Source organism: Neomonachus schauinslandi, chromosome 4 (assembly GCF_002201575.2).
Source record: "Neomonachus schauinslandi chromosome 4, ASM220157v2, whole genome shotgun sequence".
NCBI lineage: Eukaryota > Metazoa > Chordata > Mammalia > Carnivora > Phocidae > Neomonachus > Neomonachus schauinslandi.
Genome location: NC_058406.1, coordinates 93,575,891 through 93,596,660, shown reverse-complemented (window position 1 = coordinate 93,596,660; position 20,770 = coordinate 93,575,891). Strand labels below are relative to the sequence as shown.

The 20,770-nt window shown below is 37.9% G+C and overlaps 1 protein-coding gene across 1 annotated transcript in view; it reads left to right on the top strand.

Moving 5' to 3' along the window:
• The window catches only part of SLC16A1 (solute carrier family 16 member 1), a 47,451-nt gene extending 27,418 nt beyond the window's left edge, over positions 1 to 20,033 (top strand). The window contains 5 exon segments of the mRNA XM_021690326.2: positions 3,332 to 3,592; positions 8,661 to 8,804; positions 14,898 to 15,529; positions 15,531 to 15,765; positions 18,129 to 20,033. Coding sequence (XP_021546001.1) covers positions 3,376 to 3,592; positions 8,661 to 8,804; positions 14,898 to 15,529; positions 15,531 to 15,765; positions 18,129 to 18,400 — 1,500 coding nt within the window. The 5' untranslated portion in view covers positions 3,332 to 3,375 and the 3' untranslated portion in view covers positions 18,401 to 20,033.
• The last annotated feature ends 737 nt before the right edge of the window (positions 20,034 to 20,770 follow it).

The window sequence follows — 20,770 nt, the reverse complement described above, 5'->3', positions numbered from 1 at the left end:
TAGATAGATAGATAGATAGATAGATAGATAGATAGATAGATAGATAGATAGAAAGAAAGATAGGAAGTTTTAGATTGTCATCTTATGTTTGGCAGGGCTTTGTCTGTGGGAAATCTTTGCTAGTAAAGTCAAACATAATATATCTCTAAAAGAACAACAGAGGTTTCCCACAGACATTGACCTGCCAAGCACAAGCTCACCCAGTCCTGTAGTTGTGAATTCTCAGAAGAGAGCATCGTCTCCTCTTCCTTGTCTTCTTCCTTTTTCTCTTCTTTCTTTAACCACCAGATAGCCAAGAGAGAGAATTTGCCTGCCATTACCTTTTGCTTCTGTATTGTCTCCACATGCCACTGAACAGATTTTATCCTCCTTGTCACTGTCTTTGAACTATTTTTTTTGATCAATTCTATTGAGGCATTTTTTTAAGATTTTTATTTGAGAGAGCAAGAGTAAGAGAGCACAAGCAGGGGAGCGGCAGAGGGACAGGGAGAAGCAGGCCCTTGCTGAGCAGGAAGCCCGACAAATGGGGCTTGATCGCAGGACCCTGGGATCATAACCTGAGCTGAAGGCAGACACTTAACCAACTGAGCCACCCAGGTGCCCCTGAGGTATTATTTACATATAGTAAATGCAATTTGATGGGTTACTACTGCTACAATCATAACAGAGCATTTCCATGACCCAGAGACGTTCTCTCAGGCCACTTTGCAGTCAACCTCTTCTCTCCAACCCCCTGATCTGTTTTCTGTTACTAGAATTTGGTCTTTTCTAAAACTTGATATAAATGTAACCATACAGAATATTTTTATGTCCTGTCTTTTTTCACTTAACATAAAGTTTTTATGATTCATCCATGTTCTTGCATGCATCGTTAGTTTGTTCATGTTTATCATTCCAATATATGGCTATACCATGATTTTTCCATTCACTTGTTGATGGACATTTGGGTTGTTTTCAGTTTGGGGCTATTATGAATAAAGCTATTAGAGAATTCTCATATAAGTCTTTGTGAAGATGTATGTTTTCATTTCTCTTGGATAATACCTAGGGATGTAATGGTGAGGTCATATGTTTGTATGTTTAACTTCTTAAGAAACTGCCAAAATGTTTTCCGACCTGGCTGTACCATTTTGCTTTACCATCAGCAACAGCATTCTGTTGGCTTCATGAAATCCTCAGCAACTCTTGGTATTATCAGTCTTAATTTTAGCCATTCTAGTAGATATGTATTAGTATCTCTTGATTACAATTTGCGTTTCACAAATGGCTAACAATTTTGAGCATTTTTTCATGTACTTCTTTGTCATCCATGTATCTTCTTTGATAAATTATCTGTCCATTTCTTTTGTCCATTTTTAATTGAGTTGTCTTTACTAATGATTCATAGAAGATCTTTTTATGTTTTGGACATGTCTTCTGTTGGATATGTTTTGTATTTATTTTCTCCCAGTCTGTAGCTTGAAATCCAATTTATACACTTTTTAATAAATGTGCTGTTATGTGACATTAGAAGTATTTACCTAATTTAAATATTGAGTCTTTCAAACCATGAGAATGGATTGTCTTTTGTTTTTTAATTTCTTAGTAGTATCTTGTAGTTTTCAGTGTATACATCTTATACATTATTTGCCAGATGTATTCCTATTCAATAGTTTTTTGATGCTGTTGTAAATGGTATTATTTAAAATTGCAAATTCTAATTGCTGGTTTATATATAAAGACAGATGATTTCTGGGGCGCCTGGGTGGCTCAGTTGGTTAAGCGACTGCCTTCGGCTCAGGTCATGATCCTGGAGTCCCGGGATCAAGTCCCTCCTCAGGCTGCCTGTTCAGCAGGGTGTCTGCTTCTCCCTCTGACCCTCCCCCATCTCATGTGCTCTCTCTCTCAAATAAATACATAAAATCTTTAAAAAAAAAAAAAGATTTCTGTTTATTACTGTTACATCCTGAAACCTAGTTAAATTTCACTTTTAGTTCATGTACCTTTTTTTAAATATTCTTTAGCATTGCCTACATAGACAGTTATGTCATCTGTGAATAAAGACAACTTCTTCCTTTCTAGTCTTTATACCTTTTATTTCTTTTTTCTTGCTGCACACAGTAGAGGCTAGAACCTCTAGTACATACATGTTTGAGTAGAAGTGATGAAACCTATACTGTTGCTTTTAGGGAAACTTCCCCTGTAGGCTATTTTTTTCCTATCCCTGCAAGATTCATTGTCTTAAATCATATTTGAAGTGGGTTGAAATTCCAAATGGGTTGGAAGAAACAGTATTTACCAGTTGACTACTATACTACTACTATACTATAAGCTAGGATTTGTATTTTAGACTAAAGAATGTAGCAAAGAGTGAACTTGTCCTCTGTGACCAGTATTTATTGCTGTAATAAATCTGAGTGGAGATAATTTGAAATGGACATACTAACATAGTGTTGCAGGATGAGTTATAATATAAGGTAGAAGTTAGCTTCAAATAAATTAAAGGAGACCTTCATGAGAAAACAGGCAAGCCTACCATCACACACTCACTCTATCATCTATTCATAATTTAACAGGAAGTTGCATTTTCTCGTCATGCTGTTCATTAGTACTAGATGACTTCAAGAAAAAGGGGCAGTTTTTTATTTGAAGTACCATCTTTTGACATCATAGTTGAATTTGTGAGTTTAACTATATTGACTAGCTGTTGTTTAGGGCCTTCTTTTGTATAATGCAAAAAAATACCTTGAATCAAAGCAATTAGATCGATAAAAGGAAACTTTTCTGAGAGAATTTCCAGCCCACTAAATGAAATTCTTGTATGTTCAGAATTATCTGTTTTGTAAATTGCTACGTATCTAGTGACTCGGGTGCCCACTTCCTAATATTTTGTCAACATATAAATAAGAGAAAGTAAAAAGAAAGTAGTATGGGAGAATAAATTTTGGGAAAGGGGGAAAACTTATAAAGCCTGTGTTTAAGCCTGAAACTTGCATATGGCATGTGTTACGTGAATTTTGCAAGCAGATAAGTCAAATGAGGCAGTTAGTTACTCATAGTAATTTGAGGAATTATACTAACTGCTGAAACAAGTAGGCTTATTTGAAATACAAAGGCTATATGTATTGAACAGGATTTATGTCAGTTATGGTTCCTTAAATGGTATGGAGCTGTTTTCCTTTAAGCTACTATGGGCAATACCATGGCTCTAAGACTTTTTCTGATAATGTCCTTAGAAGATCATCTCTATTGGAAAGGTAATACTGGGAAACAATTCAGTTACTTGAGAGCTGGCTATAAAGGGTGGAAGTGCTTTATTACTGACATGGTATTTTAATTTTATATCCTTCAGATACTTGGATTTGAACTGCATTTTGGAAATCATCTACACTTAAAATGCCACCAGTAGTTGGAGGTCCAATTGGATACACTCCCCCGGATGGAGGCTGGGGGTGGGCAGTAGTAGTTGGAGCTTTCATTTCCATCGGCTTCTCTTACGCATTTCCCAAATCCATTACTGTGTTCTTCAAAGAAATTGAAGGCATATTCAATGCCACCACCAGTGAAGTGTCATGGATATCCTCAATCATGTTGGCTGTCATGTATGGTGGAGGTAAGTACCCCCAAGGCCTGCTGTTTTAGTCACATTTTTTCATTCCTATTAACCATGACCACTCTTTTTTTTTTTTTTTAAGATTTTATTTATTTATTTGACAGAGACAGTGAGAGAGGGAACCCAAGCAGGGGGAGTGGGAGAGGGAGAAGCAGGCTTCCTGCTGAGCAGAGAGCCCTATGTGGGGCTCGATCCCAGGACCCTGGGAGCCGAAGGCAGACGCTTAACGACTGAGCCACCCAGGCCCCCCAACCATGACCACTCTTGATCTGTTTGTTCCACTGTAATATTCTGAACAGAAATGAGAAACTGTGAGGGCCTGTGATTTGGTCCAACTCCGTATCATTAAAAAGCTCTCAGAAAAATGATATGTGCACAGCTGATTTTTCTTACTGCTCTCTGCTAGACTCTTAAGATGTAAACACAAAGATTCTTCTTCTTTTTTTAAAAATTTTATTTATTTATTTGTCAGAGAGAGAGAGAGCGCGCGTGCACAAGCAGAGGGAGCAGCAGGCTCCCCCCTGAGCAAGGAGCCTGATGTGGGACTCGATCCTAGGACTCTGGGATCATGATCTGGGCTGAAGGCAGATGCTTAACCAACTGAGCCACCCAGGCATCCCACAAATAAAGACTTTTCTTAAATTGATATTGGGAGAATTAAAGTAAATCAGGCTCACCTGAATAACATAGTTCAAAGTCTCAGGTAAAATCTTTGCATGGTGTTAGAATTAAAGAATTGAAAAAAATCTTCCTCTTCTTCCTTGTGATGTTATTCCCCCTAAAAGCATTTCAGCTGAACCTTAAACTTAAGTTTCATCATTTTTTTTCCCTGCTGTTTTCCTTGACATGTTTAAAGGAAATATGGAGAGTAAGTTGCTTACTTAACATCATTTAAAATACTGTTCATTGGTGCAGCCACTTTGGAAAACAGTATGGAGTTTCCTCAAAAAGTTAAAAATACAGCTACCCTATGACCCAGCAATTACATACTGGGTATTTACCCCAAAGATAACAGATGTAGTGAAAAAGAAGGGGCACATGCACCCCAATGTTCATAGCAGCAATGTCCACTATAGCCAAATTGGGGAAGGAGCCGAGATGCCCTTCAATGGATGAATGGATAAAGAAGATGTGGTTCATATATACAATGGAATATTACTCAGCCATCAGAAAGGATCAATACCCAACTTTTACATCAACATGGATGGAACTGGAGGAGATTATGCTAAGTGAAATAAGTCAAGCTGAGAAAGACAATTATCATATGGTTTCACTCATATGTAGAACATAAGGAATAGCATGGAGGACATTAGGGGAAGGAAGGAAAAACTGAAGCGGGGCGGGGGGTGGGGGAATCAGAGCGGGAGATGAACCATGAGAGACTGTGGACTCCGGGAAACAATCTGAGGGTTTCAGAAGGGAGGGGGGTGGGAGGATGGGTTATCCCGGTGATGGGTATTAAGGAGGGCACGTGTTGTAATGCACACTGGGTGTTATACGCAAATAATGAATCATGGAACACCACATCAAAAACTAATGATGTACTGTATGGTGACTAACATAATAAAAATAAATAAAATAAAATAAAATAAAAATTTGTAAAATAAATAATAAAATAAAATACTATTCATTTCACCTTGGAACAACAAATCACAATGTAACATGTAAAAGTCAAAACCTTCCATAATACTTAAAATATATAGTTGCTTAGTGAGAGATTCTAAATCCAAGTGTGCTTATTTACTGAGATTGACAGTGCCTCATGTTGCTTAGTTAGCCAAACTTTCACCTCTGTTAATACTACTTTTTGGTGGCAGTTTAGTATCTCATTATTTTCACATGTAGCTCCTTAATAGCCAATATAAAGATTCTATATTTCAACTGTAAAACCTTAGAATTTGAATTCTTGGAATTCCAGTAACCTGGTGGCAGAGTCAACAAATATTAAGCCCTGTGCACATATTTCACACTAGATTAGATATTGTGAGTGATAGAGAACACTTGATCCTGATACCTGCCTTTGGGGAGCTTATAATCCTATTGAGACAATAACATAAACTCATGAAACAAGAATAAATAGTTGAAGTCATAATTTAACTAAATATATAATTTCATTGCACAGAAAAAACAGGTAACCTGGTTGCCTTAGGGAGAGGTGAATTAGGTGACTGGGAGGACTTATGTTTTTCCACTCTATCTTTTTATTTTATGCCTTTTGAATTTTGACGGTATGCCTGTTTTGTCTATTAAGTACTTTTAGAGAACATAAGTGCTAAATTGTAGTACTTATTTTCTTTTTATAAATTCAGAGAAATCAAAAGGGACTTTGGATTATTATCTAGTTTCTGAGAGCCAGTAGTTTTGGAAGCTTTGAACTCTATCTGCCAGGATTTTCTAATCAGGTTTTGACTATGATGGCTTGAAGAAATTGGTATAAATATTATCCAGACGTACTCCAGGTGCTCAGGGTATCTTTAAGCTGACTATAAACCAGGGGTTCACATGTTGCAGTTTGGAGCTGCGCAAGAGCTTGAGAGCCACTTGCATTTTGCATCAAAAGTAAGTGATGTCAGTTGTACTAATGGCACATGACAGTTTCTTCTGGGAAAACAGTTCCTTCTTTGTCCTCACCCAGAGATAACTAGCACATTTCTCTGAATTTGTGTTATAATAGGCCTATGAACTGTACCCCTCTCTATTTTTAATGATAGCTAATTGGGGCCATCCTTCCTGAAATAACTCTGAAAGACAAATTGCCTATCGAGAGCCTTGTGGCAGAATTTTTACTAAATGGGTTATTTTGTTTTGATTGGCTCCAAAGTGGTATATCCCCTAGGAATTATCAGTTTTTCAACTGCCACAATTCTTTAACTTAATGTATTTGGGCCACACCCTCAACACTAATATGTTTTGAACTACCAGTGGTTTAGTATTTTTTTTTTTTTTTTTTTTAGTACTTTGGTTCAGAGATACGTACTGATGCTTGTTGGAGTGTAAGTATATTTTTAGGGGAGGAGATTTTAGTTGCCTACTCTTTTTTTATTTGAGTTTTCCTAGTTTTTTTTTTTTTTTAAAACAGGAAAGTGTAAATTTGCATATTTTCAGTTTCACACTAATGTCTTTAACATTCCTGGTTTAATATTGCAGATGTTCCAGTATTCTTCACGAGTCAATAGTGTGGCAATATTTTGATCTTTGTAATTCTGACTATACAAAATCTATTTCATGACCAATTTATATGAAAATATTTCATGAATACTCTTTCAGTATTTAATTCTTTCATCTTACACAAGCTGTAAATTCAAATTATTTCCAAACCAGCCGTGGTCTAGTATTTTCCTGAAGTGACTTAGGAAGTCAATGAAAACTTCTTTATACATATCCTTGGTTGGGCCTGAAATCTCTCCTGGCAACCAGTTCTTGATCCAGCCTTAAAGAGACTTAGTCCTCCGAAATACTAGGATATCAAAAGGTTTGATTCTGGGGCACCTGGGTGGCTCGGTCTGTTAGGCGGCTGCCTTCAGCTCAGGTCGTGATCCTGGGGTCCTGGGATCAAGCCCCGAGTCTGGTTCCCTGCTCAATGGGGAGGCTGCTTCTTCCTCTCCCTCTCCCGCTGCCACTCCCCCTGCTTGTGCTCTCTCTCTCTCAAATAAATCTTTAAAAAGAAGAAAAAAAGGTTTGATTCCTTCTTGCATGCTTACGTACACCATAATTTAAATTTGGGTTCCCTGGGGTCAGAGCTGACCTTTTAATTGAATCATACTGCAGCTTTGAGTATAGTACTAGAACATATGTAACTGCAGAATTTTCCATAGTGTTTATGGAAATAGAATATGTCAACATATAACCAATAATATATTCTGAATACGTACATTCCATATTTTTAAAAAATAGACTTACGTCTTCTAAGGAACTAATTATAGAATGAACATAATGTCAGAATTTACTGTGCTAATAGAAGAAAAACACAATTTTTATGTCTTCTGCTAATAGCTTAGTTCCAAAAATATGGAGTACAATGTAATAGGGAGAAAATGGGCTGGATTTGAAACTTGGTTCTTGGTAGGTTTGTGACTTTGCAAAGTTCAAACCTCAGGTCATTTCCTTGTGTGCCCTTCCCTACTGATGCATTGCAGTGATCCTCTCTGTTTGCAGTCCTCTACCTTAACCAGGCAGATAAGGTATGGTGTCATGTAAACAAAGTTGTCATTCCCCCAAGTCCATATCCATGAAGTACAGACAGAGGTATATTCTTTTATAAAGAAATAAAATGCAATGAATATCATTCAGTATAATCAGAAAATAATGTTAGTCTACTTAAGAGTTGTGTTGCGGCTTTTATTTATTTATTTATTTTTAAGATTTTATTTATTTATTTGACAGAGACACAGCAAGAGAGGGAACACAAACAGGGGGAGTGGGAGAGGGAGAAGCAGGCTTCCCGCGGAGCAGGGAACCCCATGCGGGGCTCGATCCCAGGACCCTGGGATCTTGACCTGAGCCAAAGGCAGATGCTTAACGACTGAGCCACCCAGGTGCCCTCAATTTAGATTTCCTAATTGCAAAGCTACTTAAACTTGGAAAAATAATTATGTATTTTTCAGGGTTTTTTTCTTTTTAAAAAATATGACACAAACTACATTTATGATAATGTGTAAATAATGCTCTAATATCATCATATCAGAGTGCCTGTCCAAAAATTAAAACAGAGCAAACTTACTAAGTATGTTTATCATATCCTAGATCATCAACAAGCCTATCAACATCCATTACCAAGGTGTTCTCAGCCAGTTCTGCCTTATAAGAGGAAGATCAAGGAGAGAACCAGTCTTATATTTTAGTAAAATTCCATCCAATATTTATAGATGAGATACACAATGATGTTTTTTAGCATCTTTATTTTCCAATACACCTTTGAGTATGAAATAAATGTAGAAACCAATATTCTTACCATTGTCTTTGTTTTTATCTATTTTAAAGGACTTGTCATTTAGCATCAATGCCTTGTGTAGATATGAGGGAGTTGGTTCCTTTCCTCTGTGTTACTAAATTTCTGGTTCTCTCCTAGGTCCTATCAGCAGTATCCTGGTGAATAAATATGGCAGTCGTCCAATCATGATTGCTGGTGGCTGCTTGTCAGGCTGTGGCTTGATTGCGGCTTCTTTCTGTAATACTGTTCAGGAACTTTACTTGTGTGTTGGAGTCATTGGAGGTAAGTTACTGTTGATTCATTTTCAAGCATTAATTTATTGCTGGCTATTTGGTATTCATTTAACATTCATCTTTCAGATCTTTTGAGTGAAATTCCTACCTTATAGAAATTACTTGATTATCATTTTGAAGAGCTATAGATACATTAAAGGGTACTAGAAAAGCAAACTTCTAAAGAAATTCCTGTTATGCAGAGGGTGTTCATTGTTGAATGAATGATTAATGAAAGAGATGATTGCATCCCTTGTCCTAAGAATAGTCAGTGGTGGTAGATAAAATGTGTTAGGCAACTTCTTGCAAGGGTGATCTTTGGTTATTACTCTTTCTCATTACCTCTTCTTCGCACAGGGAATAGGCTTCTACTGGAGCAGGAGAGAGTATAGAATATAAAGCAGGAATTATCTGGCAGAATGTCCAAATACATTTCTGAGGGATAGAAGACCCACTTAGTAATTCCTCCCTCCTTTTTTGATAGCCAAATTAAAATAATGAACTGCTGATGAGTATAATAGAGATTATTCATAATTTCACAATCCAGAGAATATGACTATTAACATTTTGATGTATATCTTTCCATACTTTTTCCTGTGCACAAAGATAAAACCTTTTTTAATACAAAAAATGATCAGATAATATTTTGTAACCAGTTTTTCACTTAACAGGATACCATGAACATCTTTCCATGTCATTAAATACTACAAGATTTTTAATCTGTTATTCCATTGAATAGATATGTACAATAATTTTTTTAGTAAGCTGTATGACACATATGGGGCTTGAACTCACAACCCCGAGATCAGGAGTCTTATGCTCTACTGACTGAGCCAGCTATGCACCCCGATACGTACCATAATTTTATTTGACCAGTCTCTTAGTTAATTGTTCAATATTTAGGGTTTTGTTTTTTATTTTTTACATTTTCTTACTATTAGTAAACAGTACTGTGTTGATAATCCTTCGTGAACATGAATATTTTCTTAGGATAATTTCGTAAAAGTGGAACTGCTGTGTGTTTTAAAGATACATATGAGCTAAATTGCCAAAAAGATCATGCTCACCATAATGTGAGAGGGCATACAGCCTTGACAACAGTGGGATATTATCCTTTTTAATTATTGCCAGGTGAATCATTTAACAGGTGAACAGTATTTCCTGATTTTAATTTAAATCTCTATTAGGAAAGTAAATGTTTTTAATATGTTTGTGGCTATATATTTGGGGTTTTTTGTTTATTGTCTTTGTACAAAATGCTTATTGACTGCTTTTATGTACCTATTTAAAAATAATGTGTAATAACTTTACAGGTTAAATTATTATCCCTTTGCATAAGACAGTTATTTTGGGGTGCCTGGGTGGCTCAGGTTAAGTGTCTGTCTTCGGCTCGGGTCATGATCTGAGGGTCCTGGGATTGAGCCCCATGTCAGGCTCTCTGCTCAGCAGGGAGTCTGCTTCTCCCTCTCCCCCTGCCCCTCCCCCCTGCTCATGCTCTCTCTCTCTCTCTCACACTCCCTTTCTCTCAAAATAAATAAAATCTTTAAAAAAAAGACAGTTATTTTTCCAAAATTTTTTTACATTTAATTATGGTAAAATACATACAAAATTTACATTCCTAACCATCTTTTAAGTATTCAGTTCAGTGGTATTAAGTACATTCACATTCTTATGCAACCATTTCCACCATCCATTTTCAGAACTGTTTCATCTTACAGAACTGAAACCCTGTCCCCATTAAACAGTAACTTCCTGGGGCGCCTGGGTGGCTCAGTTGGTTGAGCGACTGCCTTCGGCTCAGGTCATGATCCTGGAGTCCCGGGATCGAGTCCCGCATCGGGCTCCCTGCTCAGCAGGGAGTCTGCTTCTCCCTCTGACCCTCCCCCCCTCTCATGCTCTCTCTCTCTCATTCTCTCTCTCAAATGAATAAATGAAATCTTAAAAAAAAAAAAAAAAAACAGTAACTTCCTATTCCCCGTCCCCCCAAATATCTGTTCCCAATTAATTTTTTTCTGTTGAATTTTGTTTGGAAGAAAGTTTTTTAATTTAGTCTTATTCCACTTTTTTCCCTCTTCATCTACAATTTCAGGTATTCAAAACTCTGAATACTTCATGATTTTTGTCTTGTATATCATTATTACAAAGTTCTACACTCTAAGATTATGAATATATTTGCCTACTTTTTTTAAATTGTGTTTTAATTCCAGTGTAGTTAGCATAGTGTTACATTAGTTTCAGGTGTACAATCTAGTGCTCCAACAATTCCATATATTACTAAGTGCTCATCAAGATAAATATATTCTTTTTTTTTTAAAGATTTTATTTATTCATTTGACAGAGATAGATACAGCGAGAGAGGAAACACAAGCAGGGGGAGTGGGAGAGGGGGAAGCAGGCTTCCCGCTGAGCAGGAAGCCCAATGCGGGGCTCAATCCCAGGACCCTGGGATCATGACCTGAGCCAAAGGCAGACATTTAATGACTGAGCCACCCAGGCGCCCCAAGATAAATGTATTCTTAATCTCCTTCACCTATTTCACCCATCGCCCCACCCCCCTCTCCCCTTGTTCTCTATAGTTAAGAGTCTGGGGTTTTGTTGTTGTGTTTGTTTGTTTTTGGTTTGTCTCCCCCCTGCCCCTTGGTTCATTTGTTTTGTTTCTTAAATTACACACGAGTGAAATCATATGCTATTTGTATTCTTTGGCTTATTTAACATAACATTATACTCTCTAGATCCATCCATGTTGTTGCCCATGGCAGGATTTCATTCTTTTTATGGCTAAATAATATTTCATTGTATAGGGGCGCCTGGGTGGCCTCAGTCCGTTGAGCGGTTGAGCATCTGACTCTTGGTTTCAGCCTGGGCCATGATCTCAGGGTCCTGGGATTGAGCCCTGTCTCGGGCTCTGTTTTCAGTGAGCAGTGTTTTTGAGATTCTCTTCCTCTCCCTCTGCACCCTCCCCCCCCCCCCCCCCCCCCCCCCCCCCCCCCCCCCCGCTCCCATGGACGCATGTGTGCACGCTCTCTCTCTCTCAAATAAATAAATAAATCCTTAACAAAAATAATATTCCTTTGTGTATATATATATATATATATATCTCACATCTTTATCCATTCACCAGTCAATGGATACTTGGGTTGCTTCCATAATTTGGCTATTGTAAATAATGCTGCAGTACACATCAGGGTGCATATGTCCCTTCGAATTGGTGTTTTCATCTTCTTTGGGCAAATATCCAGTAGTGGAATTACTGGATCATATGGTAATCCTATTTTTAGTTTTTTGAGGAACCTTCATACTGTTTTCCACAGTGGCTGTACCAGTTTGCATTCCCACCAACAGTGCACGAGGGTTCCTTTTTCTCCACATCCTCCCCAACATTTGTTGTTTCTTGAGCTTTTGATTTTAGCCATTCTGACAAGTGTGAGGTGATATCTCATTGTAGTTTTAATGGTGATGAGTGGTGTTGAGCATCTTTTCATGTGTCTGTTGGCCATCTGTATGTCTTCTTTGGGGAAATATCTATAATGTCTTCTGCCCATTTTTGAATTGGATTATTTGTTTTGTGTGTGTGTGTATATGTTATAAGTTCTTTATTATTTTGGCTACTAGCCCTTTATCAGATATGTCATTTTCAAATATCTGTTCCCATTCAGTACGTTGTCTTTTTGTTTCGTTGATTGTTTCCTTTGCTGTGCTGGAGGTTTTTGTTTTGATGTAGTCCCAAGAGTTTATATTTACTTTTGATTCTCTTGCCTCAGGAAACATATCTAGAAAGATGTTACAGCTGATGTCTGAGAAATTACTGCCTCTGCTCTCTTCTAGAATTTTTATGGTTTCAGGTCTCACATTTAGGTCCTTAATCCATTTTGAGTTTATGATTGTATATGGTGTAAGAAGTGGTTCAGTGTCATTCTTTTGCATGTAGCTGTCCAGTTTTCCCATCACCATTTGTTAAAGATACTGTCTTCTTCCCACTGCATATTCTTGCCTCCTTTGTCAAAGATTAATTGACCATATAATCGTGGGTTTATTTCTGGGCTTTCCATTCTGTTCCATTGATCTATGTGCCTATTTTTGTGCTTGTACCATACTGTTTTGATTACTACAGTTTTGTAATATACTTGAAATTTGGATTTTTGTTCCTTCCGCTTTTTTTTTTTTTTTTTTTCAAGATTGCTTTGGCTATTTGGGCATCTTTTGTAGTTTCATACAAATTTTAGGGTTATTTGTTCTAGTTCTGTGAAAAATGCTGTTGGTAATTTGATAAGGATTGCATTTAATCTGCTTTGATCCATCTTTGGTTGGATCAAGATTGGATCCAATCTTTGATCCAAAGATTGCTTTGAGTAGTATGGATATTTTAACAATATTTGTTCTTCCATTCCATGAGCATGGAATGTCTTTCCATTTATTATATTTTCCTACTTTTAAACATATGTTCCCCCCCCCAGTTCTTACATTTAAAATTTCTGAATGGAAGAAAACATTACATAAAATGAGAAGAAAGAAGTATGAAACTCTCTTTGTTCCCACATGGTTAGTCAGTTTGTTCATTTGCTCTTTTAGTTCCTCAAATATTTATTAACAACCATGTGTATGTCAAGCAATGTTCTAGATTTTGTTGGGAACAGGGCAACAACTAGAGCTAAATCATACTCTTTAATGGGAGGAAACAGACAATACTACTCACAAATGTATGAAGAAATAGGAAGAATATCAGGTAGTGATAATGCTATACAAAGCCTCAAAATAAAATGTTCTGACAGGGAAGGACTGGGTAGTCTACAAAGGTAGGTCACTCTGAAGAGATGACCTTAACCAAGAGATTTGAGTAGCAACAGGGAACAAGCTTTGTGAAAATTTAGGGGAGTGTGCTTATTGGCACAGGTGAGAATGGTCTGGTATGAGATGAGGAAGAGAGGTAAGGGCCAACGTAAAGGTTATGGATGGGAAGCCATTAGCAGGCCTGAAATAGGGGAGTGATCTGCCCTGGTGTATTGGTTTAAGCCTCTGTGAATAGCTTAAACATAAATAGCAGGGAGTTGGAGCAATTGGGGGCCAGGGAGAGCATCTAGAAGTTATTTGAATATTTACTTTTACTAGCACTGTTTATTGAACAAATTCTACAGTAATTTAAAATTTCACTTTTACATTAAATCACATATCTATGTTAAATCATTTTATATTAAATCATATATATATATATAAATCAGGTATGTTCGTGGACTTTCTGTCCACTTTCACTGATAAGTGTTTACCTATACCTGAGTCAGAGCCACACTGTTGTAATGATTGTAGCTTTTGGAAGTCCATTTAAATATCTGTTAATGTTTGTCCCACTCCTCCAGTACCACCAAAAATTTCTGGTTGACTCCCATGTATTCTATGTTTTAGAGTCATTTTACCTATTCCAAAATGAAATGCATTGACATTTCATTGGAATCACATTAAATTAATGCATTCATTTAGGGAGTACTGACATCTTGATAATGCTGTGTTTTATTATCCAAAAACTCTGTGTGTGTGTGTGTGTGTGTGTGTGTGTGTGGTTTTTTAATTCTCTAACCCTTTAGGAAAGTTACATAATTGTAGTGATTCTAAATTGCACATTTTTTTACTTTTTGGAGCTATTGTAAAAGGAATAATTTTGTATTGCATTTTCTGTTGTAAAATTTTGTCTCTAATTGTAACTATCTACTTAATGATCTTCTATTGTTACAGTGACTCCTCGGGTGATTCTGTAAGACTAGACAAATAATATAAGCAACAATCATAAAAATAACATTTATTGAGTGCTTACTACATGCCAGGCACTCTTCTAAGTGTTTTACTCACAGTAGTGCTTTGTCCCCTTTTACATATGAGGAAACACGCACGTGTCTGATACTACCAGCCAGTAAATAGTGATGCTGAGGTTTGAACCCACGTAGTCTGGTTCTAGATCCCATACTTTAAACCACTATACAGTATGTCCTGTAGTGGTGAGGATTTTTATCTCCTTTGTATTATTTATACTTCTCATTTTAATTTCTTTGTTTGGTTATGTAATTCCAGATATGTTTCTGACATTTATGTGATTTTTTTTCTCCCTCCTCCCCAGGTCTTGGGCTTGCCTTCAACTTGAATCCTGCTCTGACCATGATTGGCAAGTATTTCTACAAGAGGCGACCGTTGGCGAATGGACTGGCCATGGCAGGCAGCCCTGTGTTCCTCTCCACTCTGGCCCCTCTCAATCAGGCTTTCTTTGGTATCTTTGGCTGGAGAGGGAGCTTCTTAATTCTTGGGGGTCTCCTACTAAACTGCTGTGTAGCTGGAGCCCTGATGCGACCAATAGGGCCCCCACCAACAAGTGCAGGGAAAGATAGGTCTAAAGAATCCCTTCAGGAAGCTGGAAAATCTGATGAGAAAAAGGGAGCAGGTGATGCAAGTACAGATCTTATTGGAGGAAACCGCAAAGAAGAGAAACAATCAGTCTTCCAAACAATTAATAAATTCCTGGACTTATCTCTGTTCACACACAGAGGCTTTTTGCTATACCTGTCCGGAAACGTGCTCATGTTTTTTGGACTGTTTACCCCTTTGGTCTTTCTTAGTAATTATGGCAAGAGTCAACATTACTCTAGTGAGAAGTCTGCCTTCCTTCTTTCCATTCTGGCTTTTGTTGACATGGTAGCCAGACCATCTATGGGACTTGTAGCCAACACCAAGTGGATAAGACCTCGAGTTCAGTATTTTTTTTGCGGCTTCTGTTGTTGCAAACGGAGTGTGTCATCTGCTAGCACCTTTATCCTCCAGCTATATTGGGTTCTGTGTCTATGCGGGATTCTTTGGATTTGCATTTGGGTGGCTCAGCTCAGTGTTGTTTGAAACACTGATGGACCTCGTTGGACCCCAGAGGTTCTCCAGCGCCGTGGGATTGGTGACCATTGTGGAATGCTGTCCTGTCCTCCTGGGGCCACCACTTTTAGGTATAGTATGCCTTACTACCTCTTTGGTTCTGTTAACATGAAACAGGCATAGAAGATGGAAAAGGTGATAGAAAGCCAAGATTAGTAAGCTGCTTGGTGGCAGAAAGTATTTCTCATTTCTGTAGCCTCAGTGTTGGCACAGTGCTGGGCACAGCATAATTGCTCAGATTCTTACAGAATTGATTACACTGAACCAACAACCTGAAAGGTGAATCAAATATTTTTACAAATGGCATTCATTTTTGAATTATGTTTTCTCTTCAAAAAACTTACGTGCTTCTGGGTGTTATACGCAAACAATGAATCATGGAACACTACATCAAAAACTAATGATGTAATGTATGGTGACTAACATAACATAATAATAAAAAAAATTAAAAAGCAAACAACAGCAACAACAACAACAAAAACTTACGTGCTTGTTGTAGAAAAACATGTAAAATACAACTCCACCGCTGATAATAGCTACCATGTAAGCTCATGGTTTACCAGGGACTGTTCTAACCATTTTCTATATCCTCGTATATCTCACAAGCCTATGAAATAGGACTGTCATAGTTCCTACTTCATAAGAAATAGAAACTTTGAAAGGTTAAATAATTTGCCTTATATCATATGGCTAGTAAGTGAGTATATAATTTGGGAACTGTTTCCTAAGGTTATTAAATACTTCATTTTTTAAATTAATAGCTCATTAGATAACATTAGTGAAAATATAATTTGGCCCTCCTTTTAGATGTATACTTCTTAAAAGTATGATTTGGCTAGTGAGTGAGGATACATAAAAGAAGTCCTACAGCTATCTTTTGATATTGTTCTCTTCCTCCCCATATCCAGTGATTGCCAAGTCTTGTCAGTTTTCATCTCCTAAATCTCTTTCTAATGGGCCCACTTTTCCATCACACCACCAACTTGTCCACAGCTCCTGTCTCCCATCTGGGCTGCTCCATCCACGAGCCTCCTGGCGGGTCTACCCATATCCATTCTATCCGGCCTTCAATCTTTTCTACTCTGCAGGCAAAATTTATCTGTGCAAATGCAAACCTGATAGCCCAGCTGATTAGATCTTTCCAGTTGCTTCCCATTGTTCTCAGGGTGGAGATCAGATTCCCTAATGTGGCCTTCAAGGCGCCTCCCAGCCTGGCCACCAATGTCTCCAGCCTCATTTCCTGTCACTCACCTTTTGTTCTCTCTGCTCCAGCAGCCCCGCCCTTCCTCCTTCCCTCTCACACCCTGCTTCCTCCCACCTGCCTTTGCACTTGCTGTTCCCTGGCCACAGCCTTCTGCCATCCCTTCCTCCTGGATAACTCCCATCCCCCTCTAGGTCTCTGCTTCATTTACACTTTGAGAGAAGCCTTCCTGACCCTGCTTGCTGCTGCCAACTCCCGATTTTCTGCTTGCAAACCCTCCTTGTCACGGTTTGTGTAATTATTTGATTAACATTTCTCTTGTCCACTGAACTGTGGAGGTTTTCTCCTCTGCTCTCCCTTATCCTCACGGCCAGCAGCCCAGTGCCTGGTGCATGCGTAGGCTCAGTAAGTTTGGCTGGATGGCCAGTGCCCTGAGTTAGAAAAGCACATGGAATCCTGTTTGAATTGGTTATATTCAGTCCTTCTCTGAGGTATAGAGTAGGGTTTTCCAGAGTTTATTCCTTAACATGCCAATTTGTGAGATGCTAATAAATTCTACTATCGTGAGGATTTCATGGCCAAAAACATTTGGGGAACACCAAGTTTGATAGATTGCTCTACTAGAGGACCTTGCAGAACCTTTAATATGCTAATGCACGTGGTGACTCTTCACTGGAGGAGCCTAGGATGTGCCTTTTCTGAAGTCTGACTTTGTAGACAGTGAGCGTGATGACAGATGCTGCCTGTCGTGAGGGCTAAGCACTTAAGATGGTGGAAAGGTGTTGCTGTTAGTTAATTCTGTAGCTTCGACAAGTGTCCCCAGGGCCGCTTTTTGGGAATGCTGATGTCAGCAAAAGAGCATTGGCCGGGGACTGCAATTAGCTCTGGGGCCTGGGGCAAGACTCCTACACCTCTTTTGAGCAACAAATTTTTCCATTGTGAAGGGAGAGACTTGATTCTAGGTGATCTCTGGGTCTTTCCCCATTCCAATTGGCCAAGATTTCATTACTTTCAAGGTGCAAAAGTAATGGGATATGCAAGGCCATCTAAAATCAAATGTGACATCATAAAAGATGAGATCATTGTTAACAGTTCCTTTTTAGATGAATCTGTCATTTGTGGGCTCTTTGAGGATTGGTTGACATCTTCTTTCTGAGTGGATCCTTCAGCTCTCTTTGGGGAAGGTATACTTGGTTACTTTTGTCCACATAACTTTGTTTTGGGTATCTTTAGGTCGTCTGAATGACATCTATGGAGACTACAAATACACCTACTGGGCATGTGGTGTGATCCTCATTATAGCAGGCATCTATCTCTTCATTGGCATGGGCATCAATTATCAACTCGTGGCAAAAGAGCAGAAAGCAGAGAAGCAGCAGAAAAAGGAAAGTAAAGAGGAGGAGACCAGTGTGGATGCTGCTGAGAAGCCAAAAGAATATGCAGCAGAATCTGCAGAGCAGAAAGACACAGAAGGAAGTCCCAAAGAGGAGGAGAGTCCAGTCTAAACCTTTGGGGCGCAAGGGTCAATCAAGCAGCTGTGACCCAAGATCCCTAAAAATATCTACTGGCCTGTAATCCAGCAGTGGTGCTCAATGCCAATAGTGGACATGTGTGTGGGAATTGTACCAGGTGTTCAGTGATGGAAGTTTTGTTTTCACTCCTTACCAGCAGCCTGAATTAAAAATGCCATACCTTTGGGGAGGGAGTGGTTGGCAAAGAATGAGAGAAGGACGTAGTGTGGGGGTTTTTTTTTTTTTGTTTGTTTGTTTAAATCCTAGCTTTTAACAGTGTCCAGAAGATTTTAATATGTGCCTTAAGTTTTAGTCTTTAGAACTCTTTAGGGAGCCTTAACTTTTTAAACCATTCTGCTGAATTCATCTATTTTAAGTGTTATGTTATAAGGAAAAATAACAACTAACTTGTTTCAGACAAATCTAAAATTTAAAATTAATCTTGCTTCATTGTTATTTGTAATATACTGTCAGGCATCACCACTGGAAGATTTATGAATAGAAATACTGGTTAGAAGTTGGGATTTTATAAAATCCTGACTAAAATATTTTCCTTGCATCAGTAGTTGCCTGGCATAGTGCCTGATAAGCTATATATTTAGGAAATTTAAGGCATAAAACTTTGGAAACATCTTGGCCGTTCTAGACACATCGTACTCATCAGCACCCCTCTGGAATCTTTTCTTGGGATGCTAATATTATTAGTGCTTGAGAATTTATTTCATTAAATTACTATTTTCCCTTTTCAAAGACAAATTTTGAGTGGTTATAGACCATTGCCCCCTTTGAAATTACTTAGTATTTTTCACTATAAAAGTTAATTTTAAAATATGCAAAAGTATATATTTGTACCTCCTTAGTAAATACAACACATCTAATTAAATGTAGACAGATATTTCAAACAGCAGCTGAATTCAGCTTCAGTTTTACCAAAACCTCAGTTAAACTGTGAGACTTAGAATTTTTTTGTTGTTCATTTTCCTGGAATTTTCCCCCATTGATTCATAGTGGTTCCATTTATATCTGTGTCTAGCTTAGAGCTGTGTGTGAGATATTTAATCTTTGTGTGCTTGTTTGTTTTTTTTTAATGTTTGCTAATAAAAGAAAGCCAGAGTGATTTGGCCTCAGGCAAACCAGTAAGAATAAGATTGGGAGGGAAGTTGCTCCTTTTCTTTTTCTGAGGCCTGAAAAAAATTATGTTTTGCTTATAATTATTGGACACATTCTTACTACTCCACACAAAACTAAAGTATTGTGACCCTTTTTACTTACTTGAAAAGTAGAGAAATGAGTTTAGTATAAGGATAGGGAGGAAGGACGGACCAGAATGAAATCTGTAAATATTTTTTAACCTAATATCTTCTAAAATGCACAAGAAGATAATGATAGACACTCAATAAATTATATTCAGTGCATTAAAAAATATCATTGTAATTGACACAGTGAAGTATAGGTACAAAACCTTTTGTGTAAGAGGCTGGCTTTTCCAAATAAACTTTTTTTTTCTTTTTTTTAAGAAATGCTTCTCCCTCCAAATGTTTATTTTCTTGAGAAAATATTACTGTCTTCATTTTCATTATCAAGATCCAATTTGGCCCTTGCTAATATTAAATCATTCAGCTTGTGTGCTGTGGGAGCTGTGTATATGGCTTATTTTTACTTTTCTTCTTTCCTCCTTTTCTTTAAGGCAAGGAAGAGGGGAATTTTGAAATTACCTCTCTGAAAGCATCCAAAGCAGCTAACCCTAAGAACACAATGAAAATTCCCTTTCAATGCCTGAGTGTCATGGCAGATGGAGAAGGAATTTGAGGGGAGAAGCCTGCTGTGATTGTTGGCAGGCTTGGCTCCAGTTGGGACTCTGCTGTTTTCCATCGACCCGAGTCCATAATCTCTTTGTGCCTCCTTTCCCCTTCCATAAAAATGAGGATCACTGTCCATGAGGTAATATAAGTAAAGGAAATGGGAAAGGGGTAGAGTAGTACAGGATTATTTTCTCCTGTAAGGGAGGAAAACCTTACCCTTCTTTCTAGGTTCTTTGGATGGCCTAATAATTAAATTGACATAAGACAGATAAGATATGAGAAAAATTTAATTTCATACATAACGGGAACTTCACATAGACACGAGAGGGTCAAAAACAATCAGGCAACTGAGACTTACAAGCCATCCAAAGCTAAGGAGGGGTGGGTAGGGTCTGCGGCTTCAAAAGGAATAAAGACAATTTACAAGAAGATGGGAAGAGCAAATGTTTGGTAAACCATGCCATGCAGAGAAGTCTTGTGTTTAAAAAAAAAAAGGTAATACCGCTCTTCCTGGTACAGGCTCCCTATCTAAATTCTTTTAGGCAATTACAGGTGAGGTAAA